The 20,830-nt window shown below is 44.1% G+C and overlaps 1 protein-coding gene across 5 annotated transcripts in view; it reads right to left on the bottom strand.

The window, feature by feature from the left end:
• The window catches only part of acbd4 (acyl-CoA binding domain containing 4), a 123,376-nt gene that overhangs the window by 58,559 nt on the left and 43,987 nt on the right, over nt 1-20,830 (bottom strand). For 3 of the 5 annotated variants that reach the window (XM_078223948.1, XM_078223947.1, XM_078223952.1), the window contains 4 exons: nt 19,774-19,899; nt 12,326-12,526; nt 8,034-8,149; nt 3,543-3,825 (listed from right to left, as the gene is read on the bottom strand). In XM_078223948.1, the coding sequence (XP_078080074.1) occupies nt 3,543-3,825; nt 8,034-8,149; nt 12,326-12,526; nt 19,774-19,899 (726 nt within the window). The remainder of the gene's footprint in view (nt 1-3,542; nt 3,826-8,033; nt 8,150-12,325; nt 12,527-19,773; nt 19,900-20,830) is intronic. The other 2 variants (XM_078223951.1, XM_078223950.1) reach the window with 1 other exon arrangement.

Below are 20,830 nucleotides of genomic sequence, written 5' to 3'. Positions count from 1 at the left end.
TACCAGTCCTGCGTCTCCCTAAGTAGGGGGCGGCATTTGTCCCATCTGGTATTGGGATGCCGCAGGTCACGGAACACTCTGCTAACTATGGTTCTGTTCAGTGGGTTATTCTCCGCAATGTCCAGTTTCACAGATAAAGTACAGATTAAAAACAAACAGGTCAGGTTTGACCAAATGCCGAAGAGTGTCACTGAAGACTGAAGCAATGATAAGGAACCAATTTACAATGTAACATGACATTCCTTCTAACTGAGCCCAAGGTGTGGTTAAAGCTGCAATGCGCAAAGACCTGTGCTGGCCATGCTGGTTCTTGACATGTGGGGCCCTTTGCAGCAAACTGCACTTAACATTCATGGTGGTACGTGAATCCAGCAACCAGGATGACACCCCCCCCTCCCCCTCCCCCCCCCCGCCTCCCCTCCCCCCCCCGCCTCTCCCTCCCCCCCGCACCTCTCTCTCCCCCCCCCCCCCCCCCCCCCCCCGCAACCCCCCCAATCCCATCACTACCATTTTTTCTCCTTCGCGTCAGTAGGCACTGATTTATTACAGGAAATAAATTCTGAGGCACGAGATGACCTCCAATACCTCATCCAAGTGTCCACCCCTCATTCATGAGCATAGACTATGAAGGCTAGAAGGTTCTGTGGAGCTGCAATAGTGCTGGATATCTGACAGAGTTTGATTACCAGCAACCAGTCCGGACTAGCCCGAACTCAATCACAAGCCTTGGTGTTGGGCAGTCGAAACATTCTGCTGTTACTGGAAGCACCCACTTCACTGAATGAATCCAATCTGAGTTTGGCCTCCCCGTTGTAGAGGAGACGGCATTGTGAGTAGTGGATGCAGTGTGCTATATTGAAAAATGTCAGACGGTACCGCTCTTTCGCCTGAAAGGAATGTTTGGGTCAATGGACGGTGAGAAGCAAGGAGGTGAAAGGGCAGGCGTTGTAACTCCTTGCCCGGGATTGTGTTGCAGCGAGGGAAGAGAGGGTTGGAACACCTGAGAAATGTCACGGAGGAAAGGGCCCTTTTGGGATACTGAAAGGAGGAGGAAACAATGTGTTTTGTGGCAGTGGAAATGGTAGAGGATGAATCAGGAGGCTGCTGGGGCGGAAGGAGAGGATGAGGGGAACCTGACTTGTTCTGGATGGGGAGTGAGGGGAGGGAATGGGAGCACAAGTGCAAAATATCAGATGGACACGGTTAAGGACCCTGACAAACATGGTGGAGAGGAATCCTCAGCTGAAGGAAGAACAAATGTGACCAGGAAGGAGAAACGGGAGAATGGGAAACAAATCCTTTCAGGAAGTGGGGTAGGAAGAATTGGAGTCAAGATCACAGAGAGAGAGTCTGTAGAAGAGTTATACAGACTCAAAACGTTAACTCTTCTTCTCTCCACAGATGCTGCCAGACCTGCTAAGTTTTTTCCCGCATTTTCTGTTTTTATTTCAGATTCCCAGAATCCACAGTGTGTTGCTTTTATTATAGCTGTGAGAGATATTGATCAATAGACTCCCCTCAGGAATGCTGATGGGAGAAATCGAGGAAGACGTAGGGAAGAGTTGAAGATGGACCACGTGATTGCCAAGCCTTCAGTTGCCAAGATCCCAAACTCTGGAATTCCTTCTCTGAACCTCTCTTTCCTCCTAAGATGCAGTTTAAAATGGAACTCTGATGGATCTCCCAATATCTCGTCATGTGGCACGGTGTCAGATTTTAACAGATGATAACACTCCTGCGAGTGCCTTGACACATTTTAAAAGATTCAAGGCGTTATGTAAATACAAGTTGTTGTTAACGTTTGGTACAGATCGCTAGGCCAATTCACCATTACATCCCCAGTTCCTGGTACCATGATAGCAGATCCAGGTAGTGGGAGCCAACTTCAGCGAAGGGGCAGGCAAGCAGGGAATTAAAAGGACTGGCTGATCCCACTGAACGGAGCAGTGACAAAACCAACTTCATGTCAATCCCAACAATTATCATTCCAAATCCCTTCGCTGCACAAATGTTAACAAACCCCATTTCATCGTCTCCCACATACTGCTGATCTTTATTTCCATTCCCTACTCGCCCTCGAGAAGGTGGTGACGAGCTGCCTTCTTGAAATGCTGGTACAACTGAGTGGCTTGCGATGCCATTTCAGAGGGCAGTTGAGAGTCAACCACATTGCTGTGGCTCTGGAGTCACATGTAGGTCAGGCAAGGGTGGCCGATTTCCTTCTCTAAAGGACATTAGTGAACCAGATGGTTTTTTTTCCAACAATCAACAATGTTTTCATAGTCTACAGTGGATTTGTAATTCCAGATATTAAGTTTAAGTTCATTTATTAGTGCCACAAGTAGGCTTACATTAACACTGCAATGAAGTTACTGTGAAAATCAGAAAATGCTGGAAAATCTCAGCAGGTCTGACAGCATCTGTGGGAAGAGAATAGAGCCAATGTTTCGAGTCATTTTCTGTTTCAGATTCCAGCATCCACAGTATTTTGCTTTGATTTTACTGTGAAAATCCCCTGGTCGCCACGTCAACAAAACAAAGGAGATTGTCTACATCAACGGGGACGAAGTAGAAGGGGTCGAGAGCTCCAAGTTTTTAGGCATCCAGATCACCAACAACCTGTCTGGTCCCCCCATGCCGACACTATAGTTAAGAAAGCCCACCAATGCCTCTACTTTCTCAGAAGACTAAGGAAATTTGGCATGTCAGCTACGACTCTCACCAACTTTTACAGACGCACCATAGAAAGCATTCTTTCTGGTTGTATCACAGCTTGGTATGGCTCCTGCTCTGCCCAAGACTGCAAGGAACTACAAAAGGTCATGAATGTAGCCCAATACATCACGCAAACCAGCCTCCCATCCATTGACTCTGTCTACACTTCCCACTGCCTCGGCAAAGCAGCCAGCATAATTAAGGACCCCACGCTCCCTGGACATTCTCTCTTCCGCCTTCTTCCGTCGGGAAAAAGTTACAAAAGTCTGAGGTCATATACCAACTGACTCAACAACAGCTTCTTCCCTGCTGCTGTCAGACTTTTGAATGGACTTACCTTGCATTAAGTTGATCTTTCTCTGCACCCTAGCTATGACTGTAACACTACATTCTGCACTCTCTCGTTTCCTTCTATATGAACGGTATGCTTTGTCTGTATAGCGCGCAAGAAACAATACTTTTCACTGTATGTTAATACATGTGACAATAATAAAATAAAATCAAACATTTAGCATGGCCAATGCACCTAATCAGCATGTCTTTCAGACTGCGGGAGGAAACCGGAGCACCCGAAAGAAACCCACGCAGGCATGGGGGAAGAACGTGCAGACTCCGCACAGACAGAGACCACAGCTGAGAATCAAACTTGTGTCCCTGGCGCTGTGAGGCAGCAGTGCTAACCACTGTGCCACCCATCAAATTCCACCATCTGCCAAGGTGGGTTTTGAATCCGGGTCCCCAGAACATTAGCCGAGTTTCTGGATTAATAATCCAGCGATAATACCACTAGGCCATCACCTCCCCTATAATGCAACCAAGGCATGTACCTTTTTCCTCAGTTAACCATTCAGATCCAGATAGTGGACTTGTATCTGTTGTCTTTCTCTTCTCACAGCTTCTCCCATCCAGTGCAATCTCTCCACTGCCATTAGCTGCCCATAGTTGCGTCACGTGGTTCTGAGGCAAGTCCCCGTGTATGAAGAGGTGAGAATTTGGCTCACTCGTGGAAACATTGAAGTTGCAGAGCAAGGCTGTGGACTCAGTATCTTGTAAACTGAATGGACCTTGGGAACATTCCATAACAGATCTGTCTCTCTGAACTGCTGAAATCTGGAAGACACAAAGCAAGGGAGGATTATCACCGGACTAGCTTTTCGCGATTAACTTTTGGGATCTGGGAAGAACTTCACAGCTTTGAAGACTTCAACTGTTTATTTAGCTTCGTCGGGGGGGTTAAATGAACTGGAGAGATGCCACGATTGTACAAATTACACTTGACCTACTGGGGTTGATAGTCTGAAAGGCCTTTTTACAGCTCCCTTTTATTTCACATTTATCAGCGCTCAACAAGATTCCCCTAAGATGTGGCCTGTGGGTAGAGGAATTATGGTGATGGATTGAGAATGGCTTGCGATAACTCACATGAATATCACATTTAAGTTATGTCAATCAGCCCATTTCTTTTCTTGACTCCTTCATAGAATGTGGGCATCCCTGGCAAGTCCAGTATTTGCTGCCCATTCCCAATTGCCCTTGTGCTGAATGGCCTGCTAGGCCATTTCAGTGGGCAGCTAAGAGTCAACCACATTACTGTAGGTCTGGAGTCACATGTAGACCACATTGGGTAAGGACGGCAGATTTCCTTCCCTAAAGGGACATTAGTTTTTACAACATTTGACAATGGTTTCATGGTCACCATATTTGAGACTAACTTTACATTCGAGATTTATGAATTGAAATTTAAATTCCACCGGCTGCCGTAGTGGAATTTAAACCTGTATTGCCCCAGAACATTAGCCTGGGCCTCTGGATAGCTAAGTCCAGTGATATTACCACTGTGCCACTAAAAGAAAATCAGAGTTACCCAGCCTCTTCCCATATTTCACTAATTATTTTTCCTTCACCCAACCCGCCAGCCTCAGGCTGAATGTTGACACTCCACCTCAATTAGTAAGCTTCGAAGTGAATTCCAGTCTGGGGGAGAGATACAGAGGAGGAGGAGACAGGACAAGGTGAGGGACGAGAGACAGTAGAAGAATATGTTAAGAAGAGCAGAAGAATGGGAAAGCATTCGTTTGGTGTGGTTTGTCTGGAATCTAATGCATAGATGTACCTTCTGTCTAGGCCCAGATCTCTACACCTATCTTTCCACCTTGAACTCACATAAGCTGGTCACTGCGTTACAGAAACTTGCAGCTTCATTCAGCATGAAAATGTGGCAGGACATAAATCAATGGAAAAGCGTAAACGAGTATTCGATTGCTCAGTGTCCATTTTCCACAAGTGTTGAACGTTAAAACTCAGTCCGATGGTTTCATTATTCTCCACGCCAACGGACTCAATCAATCATTCTTTCTTTTATTCATTCATGGGACATGGGCGTCGCTGGCTGGCCAGTATTTATTGCCCACCCCTAGTTGCCCGAGGGCAGTCGAGAGTCAACCACATTGCTGTGGCTCTGGAGTCACATGCAGGCCAGACCAGGTAAGGACGGCAGATTTCCTTCCCTCAAGGAACCAGATGGGTTTTTTTGACAATCGACAATGGTTTCATGGTCATCAGTAGATTCTTAATTCCAGATATGTTTTACTGAATTCAAATTCTACCATCTTCCGTGGTGAGAATCGAACCCAGGTCCCCAGGACATTAGCTGAGTTTCTAGATGAATAGTCTAACGATAATACCACTAGACCATCGCCTCCCCTGGCAATTTTTGAGGGGGGGGGGGGGTAGGGGGGCGTGAATTGCAGAGTTTATATGCTGGAGGTTTATTCCTGAGAGGGAGAGTGGGATGGACAGCGCTCATTAGAGGGTTGTCTCTATGTAACATAGGGAAGGTTTGAACAACTGAAGGATGTGTTCAACTACAGCAAATTGCTCCCTCTAGTGACCACTGAGGTGATGTTCACTCGGAAGATACTGTAAATGGAAACAAAATGACTACTTGGATTAATTGCACCAAGGCCTTTAAAACAGAAATCAAATCTTCTGTTTCAGATAGCTCTTCAGAGAAGCTCAATTCTCCTCAACACCATTCTGAACGTAGATGCCCACAACCTTATAAGGCTGGTGTCCTGGTCTTGTCTCTCGACCAGTAATCCAGAGAGCCAGGCTAATGCCCTGGTGGCAGGGGTTCAAATCCCTCCATGGCAGCTGCTGGATTTTGAATTCTAATTAATAAATCTGAATTGAAGGCTAGTCTCAGTAATGGGCACCATGAAACTATCTTAGGTTGTCGTAAAAGCTGAATTCGTTCAGTAATGTCCCTTTAGGGAAGGAAATCTGGTCTGGCCTACATGTGGCTTTAGACCTACAGTAATGCGGTCGACTCCTAACAGCCCTTTGAAATAGTCTAGCAAGCCACACAGTTCAAGGGCAATTAGGGATGGTCAACGAATGCTGGTCTTGCCCAGCAAGGCGCATATCCTAGGAAAGAATTTTTAAAAAGTCTTACTGTCAAATCACATCTTGCTTCATGTAACGTAATGGGATACGTGAATGATAGCATGGTGTTATGCTACAGATTAGTAACCAGGGTGCATGAGTTCAAATCTCATCACATAAGCAGCTAGAGAGTTCAAACTCAGCTTTTCTTAAAAAAAAAGCTAGCATCAATTATGTGGTCTGTGTAAAGATTGGATTGTGGTAAAAACCCACCTGTTCATCAATGGCCTTTTGGAAAGATTATTTGCCAACCTTGCCCAGTCTGGCCTGAAAATAACACCAGACCCATGACAACGAACTTCACTTTTAACGCACCTCAGAGATTGGCCTAGCAAACCACCCAGCTGTTAAGGACGTGGCCCACCACCACCTTGGCAAGGGCAATTAGGACCGGGCGATAAATGCTGGCCATGCCAGAGGCACCAACATTCCATGAATGGATTAAAAAACCCTTTCTAGGTCCCTATACAATGTTGTCCCAAACCACACAGTAACATTCAAGATCAGCATGAGTGGACACAGGGTGTTATTTTCTAACTCTACCCACCGGTGGGTTCTTCTGATCCCGTCGACCCCAGCTGCAGTTTAACTGATGGCGGATGGGGGGGGGGGGGGGGTGGTGGGTGGTAAGCCATGCAAAACACCGTAGACTTTGGGAGGACTGGAAAATCCCACTGGCGGCCATTGGCAAGCCACCACTATCAGGGGGCAGCCCATCATGGAAATTCCAGCCTCGCTCTCCAATGTCCTCTTTCTTCAAGGAAGCAAACCTGGCTGAAGTAGGAGACATATTGCAGGAGAAGACCTCTTCCACTAGGGATTCTGCAAAGTTCATCCCTATGCTGTACACCTCCTCCTTGCTTATTATCCCCCCTTATTATAAAGGCGTTTCCGACCATGCAACACATAGCTGAGAAAGGAAATCATTCCAGTTTGTGTGTGTGATGATACTGTGCTATTTTGATATATTTTATGTTTAAGGCAGGGCTGCTTTAAGAGGCAGTGTTTTGTTACAAGAGTCAATTTGTCTGGGAAACATGCAGCAGATGCAAAGAATGCAAGATAACAACTGATTTTAGCTAGGAATGCGTTGTTTTGTAGAGTTAATGGACCTTTTGTTTACTTATGTTCTCCTGGGATTTTAGACAAGGTATGCAAAGTCATGTGAGTTTTTATTCGGTTGATTGGTAGGGACAGAGTCGTGTGGCTAATGGGAGAAGCTAAGCTTGCAGGAAAAAAACAATTTCATTTTCATTTTAAACCAAGAGCAGTTGCTGCCTGGAGCTGGTGGAAGAAAGAAGTGTCTCGCTGTCTCTCCAGATGTTTTCTGAAAGCTCCAAGACTCTTAAGCCAAGTCAAAACAAATATGCCTCTGTTTTGCTGACTAATTTTAAAGAGGGATTTAAGTCTATAAGAGAAATATTACTTGATTGGAATTAATAGTGGTAGCCAAGCAGTTAAGAATTGTATCTGGCCATGTTTAAGTATTGTTCAATTGTTAAAAGTTCAGCTAATTTATTTATTATAGTTAAACTGTTGTTAACTAAAGTTTGTTTTGATAAATGTTCCCTAGTTTGTCAGTAGAATTGTGCTTGGAGTGAAACATCCTATCCTCACATTAATGCCAAAATAGAAAAATTGTTGGGGTCTAGTCTGGCTTCATAATATACCTTGGGGTTTCTGATCTGGTACCCTAACAGTGAAAAATTATAAGATGATACCAATTCTTGGTTCAGCAATTCATTCCTGCAATGAGCGGTATACTGAACCACCAATCTGCCTTCTATTTTTCATGAAAATAATTTTAATACCAAGTTACCACCATTCAGAACAAAATGAGTGCTTTTTTCCTAATTATAATGACATTTTCCTACCATCAATACCTTGTCATGGTCCAATTCTTCCACAGAATCGCAGAACACTTCGCTTTCTGAGTCACTTGTGAAATGATTCTGGTCAGCTCCTTCCACCGTGTAACTCTTGCTTCTGTCTGAAGATCAAAAGTTGAAATTTGCCAAAATGAAAAATGATATGTAGCAAAGAAAATGCCAAAAATCTGCAACGTTATTAAGTTTCCAGTTTCACGTCACCTAATCTTTACTAGAATAATTTTATCTTCTGCATTTGTGGATCTTCACCAGGGTTTCTGAATAACACACTCTTTGAAACAGTGGTGGGGGAATCAGCGGCCCAGGGTCCACATGCAGTCCGACTGGGTTCCGAGTGCAGCCCATGAGACATTCTGTTGATCATTGCCCACGTAGAGGGTAGTCACATTCTACTGATTTCCATCTGCGTAGTTTTTCTGTTGCCAGTGTGACTGAAGTGATATGCATGTAAAGCAAGGGCAAGTGAAGTGAGGTTCATGCTGATTGCTTACAGCATTGACTGTGAGAGCTATGCACTCCCTCTGCGTCGAAAGTATAAATATGTATATTGTTTTTACCATTTGAGATTGATGACAGTTCCATTAGTATATAAATGATTAAGCATTTTTTATAACTTGTGATGGAATATTTGGTGTGTATTAAATGTGTTTAATCTTATTCACGGGGTCATAGTTAGTGAACAAGACTGGTTTCAATATTGCGGCCCACTGAGATGAAGGAGAGGCCCACTCACTAGCCAAGGCTGCCTATCACTGCTTTAAAGACTAAGGAGTCAGGACTGGTACCAATTCCTGGTTAAGTCAAGAAAAGATTGCTTCAAAAAAGACAGGTCATGCTTTTAAATGCTAAAGTGAAAACCCCAAAATCTAGTTTTTACAGCTGATGTCCTGTTCCTCTCAACCAGGAAGCAAAGCACTGATAGTTTTGACGGCCATTTTATGAGGACAAGAAATCAAAAGAGAAAATGCTGGAAATTCTCAGCAACATCTGTAAGGAGAGAAAAGAGCTGACATTTCGAGTCAGGATGTCCCTTTGGTTTCAGATTCCAGCAGTAATTTGCTTTCAAGAGAAAAACAAAAACTGGGGAGAAACAAAAGAAATGAATGTAACCTTCACACAGGGTCCCTCGGATTTTCTGACCAAATTGACTCTCATGGAGCACTTCGTAGAGAACATGTGAGCTTCATTCTCAATAGAGTTCTGTTGCAGAATGGTGAACCGTTTCAAATGATATACAAGCCCCTGCAAATGATTCAAGAATTACTGGTACTATGAGCATTACAGGAAATACAATTAAGATAAATGCATAGGAACCAATTTCTAGTCTTTTGCAGCTGAACTTGTGGTGATGGTCTAATCGTGCACATTAGAACAAGTAGCCATTTAGACAATTATCCCTGAGATAGTGAGGTTCCACAGCAGCAACAGTGCGGTGAACATAAGTTATGCACTTTTTATAGATCGTCAATTATGACCAATGATCTGCTGTTCACTTCTCCAGTCTGCAAATCTATCGTTTCGAATTGTATAGAAAATTATTGAGCAGATCCAAACAGCTTATGCATCATTTTATTACGATACTTTGGGAATAGAAACATGGAAGATACAGAATTTGGATTAAGTAAAAAAAAAAATTAGTACAGCTTTATAACACTTCATCACGGTTGTCTGCTTTGGGTAAATATTTACGGCTATGAGCCAGAATTGTCCGGCTGTTCAGGCCAGTGGGATTCTCTGATTCTGCTGCAGCGAACGGAGATTTGGCTGAGTGCCAAATTCTCCATCCTGGCTCGCAGTGGCCGGAGAACAGCCGGAAAATTCCAGCCATGGTGAGGGACTTTATGGTCTTGCTCGTCCCGAAACCGTAAAATCCCATTCAAGCTCAATGGACCTTTCCATGTTCCGCCCCTCGCCCGCTCCACTCCCATGGCGGGATGGTAAAAATCCCGCCATGGTGTTTTCCAATTCACACACTTGTGCTCAGGCTTCCTAGCACCATTCTACTATCCAGAAAGTTCCAGAATCCGGAAATGACTTGGTCCCAAACATTTTGGACTGGAGAGGTTACAGTGTGTCAACAATGACAAGTCTATTCCAAATCCATCCGATGTTGCATTTTTAGGACTTGTTGTAATTGAAATCAAGGCTGTGATTATGACCTCGGTGTGCGTTCAGTACAGGAAGGGGAGTTGATAAGGGCGACACGGTGGCACAATGGTTAGCACTGCTGTCTCACAGTGCCAGGGACCCACGGATCACTGTCCGTGTGGAATTTTCACCTTCTGCCTGGGTTTCCTCCGGGTGCTCTGGTTTCCTCCCACAGTCCAAAGATGTGCGGGTTAGGTTGATTGGCCATGCTAAATTACCCCTCAGAGTCAGGGGGATTAGCTGGGATAAATATGAGGGGTTACGGAGATAGGGCCTGGGTGGGACTGTGGTTGGTGCAGACTTGATGGGCCGAATGGCCTCCTTCTGCACTGTAGAGATTCTTCTTCTTGTAAAAAAGGGGAAGCCTGATAGCTTGGTTTCCCAAACGTCTTACAGCCTTAACTGCAGATGTTTTTTGGCAGTTTTATTTTGCAGGTTTTCAGTTTGATTGAGAGACTGGTTGCCTCTGAGTGGGAATCCTGCAGCACAAGGTCAGGAGCTGGGCTGACATCAAGTGGGTGTATTTGAGGGGTAAATCCGGGGCTTGGGAGGGAGTGGGGAAGAGATGGGAGGAGCTGACAGATCTCTGATGTGGGAGAGATGAGGGAATTGAATCATTTGAATTGATGTGTCACATGTATTGGGATACAGTGAAAAGTATTGTTTCTTGTGCGCTGTTACAGACAAAACATACCGTTCATAGAGTACATAGGGGAGAAGGAAAGGATAGAGTGCAGAATATAGTGTTGCAGCTACCAATAGGGTGAGGAGAAGGATCAGCTTAATATATGATAGATCCATTCAAAAGTCTGATGGCAGCAGAGAAGAAGCTGTTCTTGAGTCGGTCGGTACATGTTTTATTTTTTAGCGTCACAAGTAGGCTTACACGAAGCCACTGTGTTTTCAGACTTCTGTATCTTTTCCCAACGGAAGAAGGTGGAAGGGAGTATGTCCAGGATGGGTGGAGTCCTTGATTTTGCTGGTTGCTTTTCCGAGACAGTGGGAAGTGTAGACAGAATCAACGGATGGGAGGCTGGTTTGCGTGGATTATACAAGTAAACATGTTGGGCTTGTGAGGTAAACCACTGTTAGCTTATTACCTGTATATGTGACATGCCTGGACACATCCCTGCCGGCCCTACCCGAGACACCTCCCCGCCCTGGTCCAGGTATAAAGGCGACTGCTCCCCACCCCCCTGCCTCAGTCTGGACCAGTTCATCGGCATGGGTGTGCTCCAAGTCTTTTGCTAATAAAAGTCTATTTGTTCTTGCATACAAACTAGTCTTTGCTCGATTGATGGTGCATCAGCTTGGAGCGAACACTTCTGCTCCTCCTAATCCACAAGGAGTGCTGTCAAGGCACTTACTACATGATTGCAGCCTTTCTCATCTCCTTTTACCTGTCGAGATCCCCAAGGCGAGGGACACTGGGCCGACTGTGGTTAAAAATATAATGGCTGTTAAAGTTAAGGCACGTGGTCTCCTTAAAAGATTTCAATGTCCTGTCTGCAGATGGTGGATTTGGCCATTTGTTCCTCATCCCATGTTCATGGAAACCTGAAGTGGCAGGTTTGAGATGCGTTGGGATTCTAATTTTTTCAACCACTCATCCAAACCAAATCCACTGTTTTTGGAGGTTAAAATAACGCCAAAGATTTACACAGGAGGAAGCTATTCAGCCTCTTATGCCTATTCCCTTTGAATAGTAAGACGTCGTCTCATAGCACCGGGTTAAAGTCCAACAGGTTTATTTGGAATCATGAGCTTTCGGAGTGTTACTCCTTCATCAGGTGATCATCTGATGAAGGAGCAGTGCTCCGAAAGCTCGTGATTCTAAATAAACCTGTTGGACTTTAACCTGGTGTTGTGAGACTTCTTACTGTGCCCACCCCAGTCCAACGCCAGCATCTCCACTCTTTGAAGACAGTCATCCAATTGGGTTTCATTCCTCATAGCCCAGCATTATTTTCCCTTTTCAAATATTTAGTCAATTCCTTTTTGAAAGTTACTCTTGAACCTGCATCAACCACTCTTTTTCGGCAGTGCGTTCCAGGGCACAACAGTTCACTGTGAAAATAATTCTTACCTCCCCTCTGTTTCATTTTTGACATTATCTTCAAACAGCATACCTGTGGTGTTGTGAGGTTGCGAGGCGTGCTCCAGAGATTGCCTTGACCTCACGATTTCTATGGATGTGTCCAACTGGGAGATGCCAAGCTCTGGATCAAGATGGCCACCATCGTCTGGATAAATGCCATTGGCTTGATGCGTCTCATTGCTACTGTCACCGTCTTGACTGACCTCATTCTCATTAAATTGATCTGCTTTTCCTACAAAAATAAATCTGCAAATAAAGATTTTGCCTCTACAAATTAAATTGCATAATCCTTCTCCAGAATATTTAAAGTGATGGAGTCATTTATTGCACAGAAGGAGGCCATTCTGCCCATTGAGTCCAGGCAGTGCACGGTCCGGCCCTGGCTGAATTTGCCTTTCCGTTAAGGCTAGAACATCATATCCCTCGGTTCTAATTACGGCCTGTTGTTATAATGGCTTTTGTATGTTAATGTGCAGCATTTGTACGACCGTTTCCCCTTCCAATTTTGCTTCATTCACTTTCAGATCCATCTGAACTGGGCCCCGATATCAGCAGTTCTTAAACCTGGGTCCACGGACTCCTGGGGTTCAGTAAAGAATCATAGAATCCCTGCAGTGTAGAAGCAGGCATTCAGCCCATCGAGCCTGCACTGACAACAATCCCACCCAGGCAATATCCCTGTAACCTCACATACTTACCCTGTTAATTCCCTGACACTAAGGGGCAATTTAGAATGGCCAATCCACCTAACCCACACACCTTTGGAGTGTGGGGGGAAATTGGAGCACCCAGGAGGAAACTAACACAGACACGCAAAGAATGTGTAAATGCCACACAGTCACCCAAGGCGGGAATTGAGCCCGGGTCCCTAACGCTGTGAGGCAGCAGTGCTAACCACTGTGCCACCATGCCGCTTTCCAGAGGTTCCATGATATAATCTCTCGAGCTGGTGTGTGCGAGTGAGAGAGAGAGAGAAATGCAAAGTGGGAAAGAGAAGGAAGAATAAGAGGCAAGTCACCCATTTTATATAAATTAACGGTCGTTAGTGAAGTAAGATAGGAGACCAGCTGCTGTTGGGATGTTCTCAATCCGCACTCCTGCATTCAGCAAATGCCGTTACAACGGTGCCTGGCCCACTGAACATTTACTCTTCATATTATTCTCTCCTTGGTTTGGTTTTTGTAATTGTGGAAATGCTGTCACTCAACTAAACCTTCCACCATGTTACAGAGACATACAGTTGTTTTATGAGTAAATAACACTGAGACACTGGACTGGGGTTTGCACAGAGCTATAACATGTCCTTGAGAACGTCACATTGAAGTGATGCAGATCTCAGTACGTTGAAATTCATCAGATTATGGGAAGTTTTCGAATAATAAAATAATAATTTTCTTTGAGACGGTTAAACATTTAAATGGGGTGTTAATATTGATTTGGACTAGGGCTGTTTATATTTGGTGTGATCTGTGAACTGATTAAGAGCATACATGCACAATCTTGATTCACCCTATCTATTCACGCACCCTGGACATACTCCCCTTCCACCTTCTTCCGTTGGGAAATGATACAAAAGTTTGAAAATGCAGTGACTTCGTGTAAGCCTACTTGTGACACTAAATAAATAAATAAAACACACACCAACTGACTCAAGAACAGCTTCTGCCCTGCTGCCATCAGGCCTTTGAATGGACCCATCGTATATTAAGCTGATCCTTCTCCTCAACCTATTGGTAACTGCAATGCTATATTCTGCACCCTATCCTTTCCTTCTTCCCTATGGATACATGCACAATCTTTAACCACATTAGAAGGTCAGTTAGGTATAAACTAGAATGTTCCGGGTCTCTGGTTTGTGTAGTCTGTCTCATCATTGTCTACATAAGTGAAATAGTCCTGAAATGTTTACTCTAAGTAATTGTTGGTTTTCTTAAAAGTATTATTAAAGCATTGCAAAAATGCAGCACTTTCATATTATGAGATTTAGTATAACATAGATTGAGGGTCTGTGATTGAGAGTCCATTTGAAAAGAACTCCTTCAATCTTAAAAGCATTGTGCGACATGTCCTTGGTATATCTTTCAATACCTCACTAATGGTGGCAGCACGGTGGCACAGTGGTTAGCATTGTTGCCTCACAGCATCAGGGACCCCGGGTTCGAATCCTGGCTTGGGTCACTATGCGGAGTCTGCACGTTCTCCCTGTGTCTGCGTGGGTTTCCTCCGGGTGCTCCGGTTTCCTCCCACAGTCCAAAAGACGTGCTGCTTAGGTGCATTCATAGAAACCCTGCAGTGCAGAAAGGGCCATTTGGCTCATCGGGTCTGCACTGATCACAATCCCACCCAGGCCCTATCCTCATAACCCCCATGTATTTACCCTGCTAATCCCCCTGATACTAAGGGGCAATTTAGCATGGCAAAACCACCTAACCTGCACATCTTTGGAGTGTGGGAGGAAGCCAGAGCACCCAGAGGAAACCCACGCAAACAAGGGGAGAGTGCGCAAACTCCAGACAGACAGTGACCCAAGCCAGGAATTGAACCCGGGTCCCTGGCACTGTGAGGCAGCAGTGCTAACCACTGTGCCATCTTGCCATCCCGCATTGGCCATGGTAAGTTCTCCTCAGTTTACCCGAACAGGCGCCGGAGTGTGGCGACTAGGGGATGTTCAGTGACTTCATTGCAGTGTTAATGTAAGCCTACTTATGACACCAATAAAAAAAACTAACTTAGTGGTATTTATATTTTAGACTGCTGTGCCTTTTCACTAAACTTAAATCATAATTCCTTCCCACCCCTGCCCTCATTCATTTTCTAATGCATTTCTTTCGACACCACCTCCAAGTTTAAAACTATATTGATGACTTCATTAATTCTTGCACCAGTTCGAATCAGATAGAATTTATTCCTTCTATAAAGCCAATCAGTGGGTCACTGTCTGTCTGGAGTTTGCGCACTCTCCCCTTGTTTGCGTGGGTTTCCTCTGGGTGCTCTGGCTTCCTCCCACACTCCAAAGATGTGCAGGTTAGGTCCTAATGTCCCTCAAAATTGGAACCCTGAGCTCCTTCCTATATCAATCTGCTAACAAGGAGGCCTGATCTTCCACTAGCTGGTTGAATGCATGATCTAAGTAAGGGAGGCAGTGGTGTAGTGGTATGGGAGTTGGTCGGGAAATCCAGATAACCCTCTGGGGACCCGGGTTCAAATCTCACCATGGCAGATGGTGAAATTGGAGTTCAATAGAAATCAGGAATTTTAAAAGTCTAATTATGACCACTGGTGATCGTCATAAAAACCCACCTGGTTCCTTTAGGGAAGGAAATTTGTCGTCCTTACCTGGTCTGGCCTACATGTGACTCCAGATCCACGGCAACGACTCTTAAATGCCCTGAGGAATGGATAATAAATGCTGGCCCAACCAATGATGCCAACATCTCATGAATGAATAAAAAAGTAGCATTTCTAAGAAGGCAAGTTTTGAGGTCTAGATTTTATCCCCCCCCATAGCTTTCCTTCAGTCTCTTCCTCAGGTCTATCAACACTGGCTGTTTCAGTGTGGAGTGTGGATCACTGGTTGCTTATCCAACTATCTTCGGAATCTATCTGCATGTTGCACGATGTCTTTCAGTCTGGCATATTTACCCTCCAAAAATTGCTGCTCCGTCCATTCTGATGAAGGTGCAATCTGCAGCAGTTTTACACCCTTCCTGAATCGCAGTTCACTGGCAATGGCTTAACTTACCCGAAATTCCAACATCTCAAACTATGTAAACTTTTGACTTTCCATCAAGATCTTTCAGAAAAAATACAGTCGTCAGGTATAGCAGCAGGAGGTCTAATTTTCCCAGGGTAGTAGGCAGTTTAAATGACAGTTCTTGTAGCATGTTGTACATCTCTTACAAGGAATTCTAAATCATTAGGGAGGAGCAGAAAAAGCGGAAAAAATTCGGAAAGGTAGAAGATATTTATCCACAAAAATATTAAGAACAGCACCTAAATCAAGTGCTTTTTAAAAATAAAGAAATGGCTACATTATTGTGTTTCTGATCCAGTTTTACAGTTTAATAATCTACAAATTGATGTGCATTCATTTGCAGGGAAAACACATTCACATTTTTACAGCAAAAAAATTGCATCTAAACCAGTTCCTTGCCTTCACCTTGGATGTTTTTAAATAAAATATAAAAGGGCAGAATTTTCCAGCTGTTCACTGCAGCGGGATTTACTGGTCCCGCTGCAGTGAACGGAGGTTTGGCTGAGTGCCAAATTCCCCGTCCTGGCTTGCAGTGGTTGTGGGAGTGTGAACAGCCGGAAGGTTCTGACCAAAATGTGTAAGAGATTTTTTCCAATAAACTAATGAATCCAGCCTTCCTATACTCAACCACCAGAGGATCTAAGCTCCACTGATCTTCTGATGTTAACAAACTGATGGAAGTGAGACAAAAAAAGGCAGAGGCTTCTTTGGGTGAATGTTCAGTTTAAATTTGCTACTTTAATACTGTATAGATGGTTAGAATCCATAGAATCCCCACAGGAGGCCATTCAGGCTATCGAGTGTGCACCGACTCTCTGAAAGAGCATCTTATCCAGGCCTACAGTCCCTGCCTTATCCCATAACCCCATGTATTTTTAAAAATTCATTCATGGGATATGGGCATCGCTGGCTGGCCAGTATTTACTGTTCATCCCCAGTTGCCCTTGGAGGGCAGTTGAGAGTCAACCACATTGCTGTGACTCTGGAGTCACATGTAGGCCAGACCAGGTAAGGACGGCAGATTTCCTTCCCTAAAGTACATTAGTGAACCAGGTGGGTTTTTCTGACAATCGACAAAGGTTTCGTGGTCATCTGCAGATTCTTAATTCCAAATATTTTTATTGAATTCAAATTCCACCATCTGCCGTGGTGGGATTTGAATCCGGATCCCCAGAACATTAGCTGAGTTTCTGAATTAATAGTCGAGTGATAATACCATTAGGCCATCACCTCCCCAAATTTACCCCGCTAATCCCACTAACCTACACATCTTTGGATACCAAGGGGTAATTTAGCATGGCTACTCCACCTAACCTGCTCATCTTTGGACTGTGGGAGGAAACTGGAGCACCCGGAGGAAACCCACACAGACACGGGGCGAAAGTGCAAACTCCACATAGACAGTGACCCAAGGTCGGAATTGAACCCAGGTCCCTGATTTGATTTGTCACATATATTAATATACAGTGAAAAGTATTGTTTCTTGTGCGCTATATAGACAAAGCATACCATTCCTAGAGAAGGCAAGGTGAGGGTAGAATGTAGTGTTACAGTCATAGCGAGGATGTACAGAGTTTAAAAGAGTTGGAGTGTTAAAAGCATAGAATGAGGATAAAAGATATAATTAGAGGGTACGCTGGGCACAGCTTGCAAGATGTTGGCACGCTCCAGCGCCATCTTGGATTCTATGGTGCTGTGGGGCAGCAGTGCTAACCAGCGTGCCACCCTAAAAGCACAGATTAAACAGGGAAATGAGAAATATTGGATTTTCATTTTAATTTAAATCTTGTTCATGAAATCACAGCAACATTACAGATTTGAAACGTATAGTTCTGTTAAATAACAGCCAGGACCTGAGATAATGATCCTTTAAGTCTTTCTAGATAGCTAAGAAGTAACCAATCCAGTGTAAACATCAGTGTTCATCAATGCAACTTAGAAAATAGATCAACAATTGGCTCATATTATGGCCAGGCCCTGTATTGGCAACCACTGTCACACAGCGTGACGGAAGGTAGACTACAGACTTGTAAAGGAGATGACAAGCATGGCAAGTTGACACTGAAAGTCCGTGTTAATTAAACTGCTGGATTTGCAGGCAATTCAGGAAAAAGTAGCAAAACCTAAAGAATAGCAGAATGGTAAAGGAATAAATATCACGCTAATGTAACACCACATATGGTGGTGCGTTACAGCTCACTCAGGGAGTCCAAGTTGCTGTAACAACATGCACTTTTAAATGCATGTCAAAGTCTGGAGCTATGAATGCTGAAGGTAGAGGCTGCTGTGTTCTTTTCATCAGACGGCTGACCAAGAATGTCTCCCACTCTTAATGCCTGCCATTGGCGTGTGTTGAAAGGATTGGCAGGTTGATGCTCCTTGGTTGCCTTGTGAACTCACCTTCCTTGGCTCAAGTTCTGGGGTGGGACTCAAACCTGGAACTTCTGGCTCAGAGGTCGAAACACTACCCACTGCACCACAAGACAGTGGTGGAACAAACAGCACAGTGGCACAGCGGTTAGTACTGCTGCCTCGCAGCGCCAGGGACAAGGATTCAATTCCACCCTTGGATGACTGCCTGTGTGGAGTTTGCATGTTCTCCCCGTGTCTGCGTAGGTTTCCTCCGGGTGCTCCGGTTTCCTCCCATAGTCCAAAGATGTGCAGATTAGATGGAGTGGCCATGCTAAATTAACCCTAGTGTCAGGGACATTAGCAGGGTAAAATATGAGGGGTTATGGGTATAGAGCCTGGGTGGGATTGTGGTCGGTGCAGACGCGATGGCCCGAATGGCTTCCTTCTGCATTGTAGGGATTCTATAATAACCCCACGTATTTACCCGCTAACCAAAAGAGAAAATGCTGGAAAATCTCAGCAGGTCAAGGCAGCATCTGTAAGGAGAGAAAAGGGCTGACGTTTCGAGTCCACATGACCCTTTGTCAAAGCATTTTCTCTTTTGGTTTCAGATTCCAGCATCCGCAGTATTTTGCTTTCGTTTACTCGCTAATCTCCCTAGCCTACACATTTTAGGACGCTAAGGGGCAATTGGAGATCGGGCCTGGAGAGTCAGTGCAGACTCAATGGGCCGAATGGCCTCCTTCTGCACTGTAGGTATTCAATGAAGACAACCTTTCTTAAAGGACACATGTGGACATGGAATGTAACAGTACGATAGTAAAATAATAAGGCATTTCTTTAAATCCGTGTTCATTGATTAACGGGGAAATTGGAACCCAAGAATTAACTATCCCTTAACACTTCCGTTTTACTTTGGTTACTTTTCAGCTCAGGTTCGTGAAGAGTGGAAAATATGACCCAAGGTACTTAAAATGCAGTATTTTAAGTACCGTAACGCAACATGGTGTAGTATCCAAACAATTAGCTCCCAAACTGGAATTATTGTCTTGGGGGCGGAGGATGAGGGAACGTTTTTCAAAGATTATCTGAACGTTGCTGCTAGCCCCACTGATAGAGATAAAGAGGGAAAGGAGAAACAAAAAAGACTATAAAGGGCTCGTTTACATTTTTGAAGTACTTTTCTCGCACAGAAATATATCTCCAAGTTCATTGCAGATCAAAGCAAAAGGCAAATAAAAAAGCGCTGGAAAGGAATTTCTGACCATCTTATAGGCATGGTCAAAAACTCTATAGTTGTTGAGTTCATAGAAATTCATAAGGTTAAGCAGACGCTCTTACAACAAAATGATAAGAACTAGGAGAAGACTTACTGTTTGTTACCACATCTTGTTCCTGATCACCCTCCTCCTCTGAAGTCATGTTGCTGTCGTGGTTTTTAAGCACACCATTCCTTGCAATATACGGAGTCGACGTCAGGGGAGCTTCAACATTTTCACCTAAAAATCCAGGCCAAGGTTTTGTCACACAGTGTGGTCAATGGAATTGAATTCAAGACTGTACAGTTTATTACTTAACATAGGCTCACCAATTCGGTGATTCAATTAGAAGAGTGTGCAATGAACATCACGCAAAACTTGCTTTCCTTTTAATTGTTGACCGTTACCCATGCGCAGAGTTGCCAGATTCCACTTGTTCCCATCCGCTACCGATATGACTATCGTGATACGCGCGTAAAGCAAGGGCACGTGATGTCAGGCTAGTGCTGGTTGCACACAACATTGATTATGGATTCCAATTTCCCCATTTATCAATGAACATGGATTTAAAGAAATGCCTTATTATTTTACTATCCTACTGTTACATTCCATGTCCACATGTGTCCTTTAGGAAAGGTTGTCTTCATTGAATACCTACAGTGCAGGAGGAGGACATTCGGCCCATTGAGTGTCCAAAGTGTAAATACTTATTTTTTTTAAAAAACCATATGAAGTTGATGACGTTTCTACTAATATATAAATGATTCAGCATTTTCTATAACTCGTTATGAAATATTCAGCGAGTATTAAATGTATTTAATCTTACTCATGGGGTCATGGTAAGTGAGCAAGCCTGATTTCAATCTTGTGGCCCACTCACCAGCCAAGGTTGCCTATCGCTGACGTGGAGGCTGGACTTTTAAGTTTCAATGTGCACCTGGGAGTGTTTGACGCAGACAAGGAGCAGCCACATAATGTTAAATGTTTGTGTTCCGATTATTTCGTTTGCTCACTTAATTACATTACCAAACTAAATAGAAGCAAACTTGGGACTAAGATTTTAAATATTACTTTCATTCAGCATTCAGGTTTTCCACTTGCTAATTGCTGGAACGTTTTTGTTGCCATAAACAGCTCTCTTTGTGCTTACCCTGGTCATGTTTGAAAACTA

Source organism: Mustelus asterias, chromosome 11, assembly GCF_964213995.1.
Source record: "Mustelus asterias chromosome 11, sMusAst1.hap1.1, whole genome shotgun sequence".
NCBI lineage: Eukaryota > Metazoa > Chordata > Chondrichthyes > Carcharhiniformes > Triakidae > Mustelus > Mustelus asterias.
Note: the sequence above shows the minus strand (reverse complement) of the source record. Positions and strands in the feature narration are given on the sequence as shown.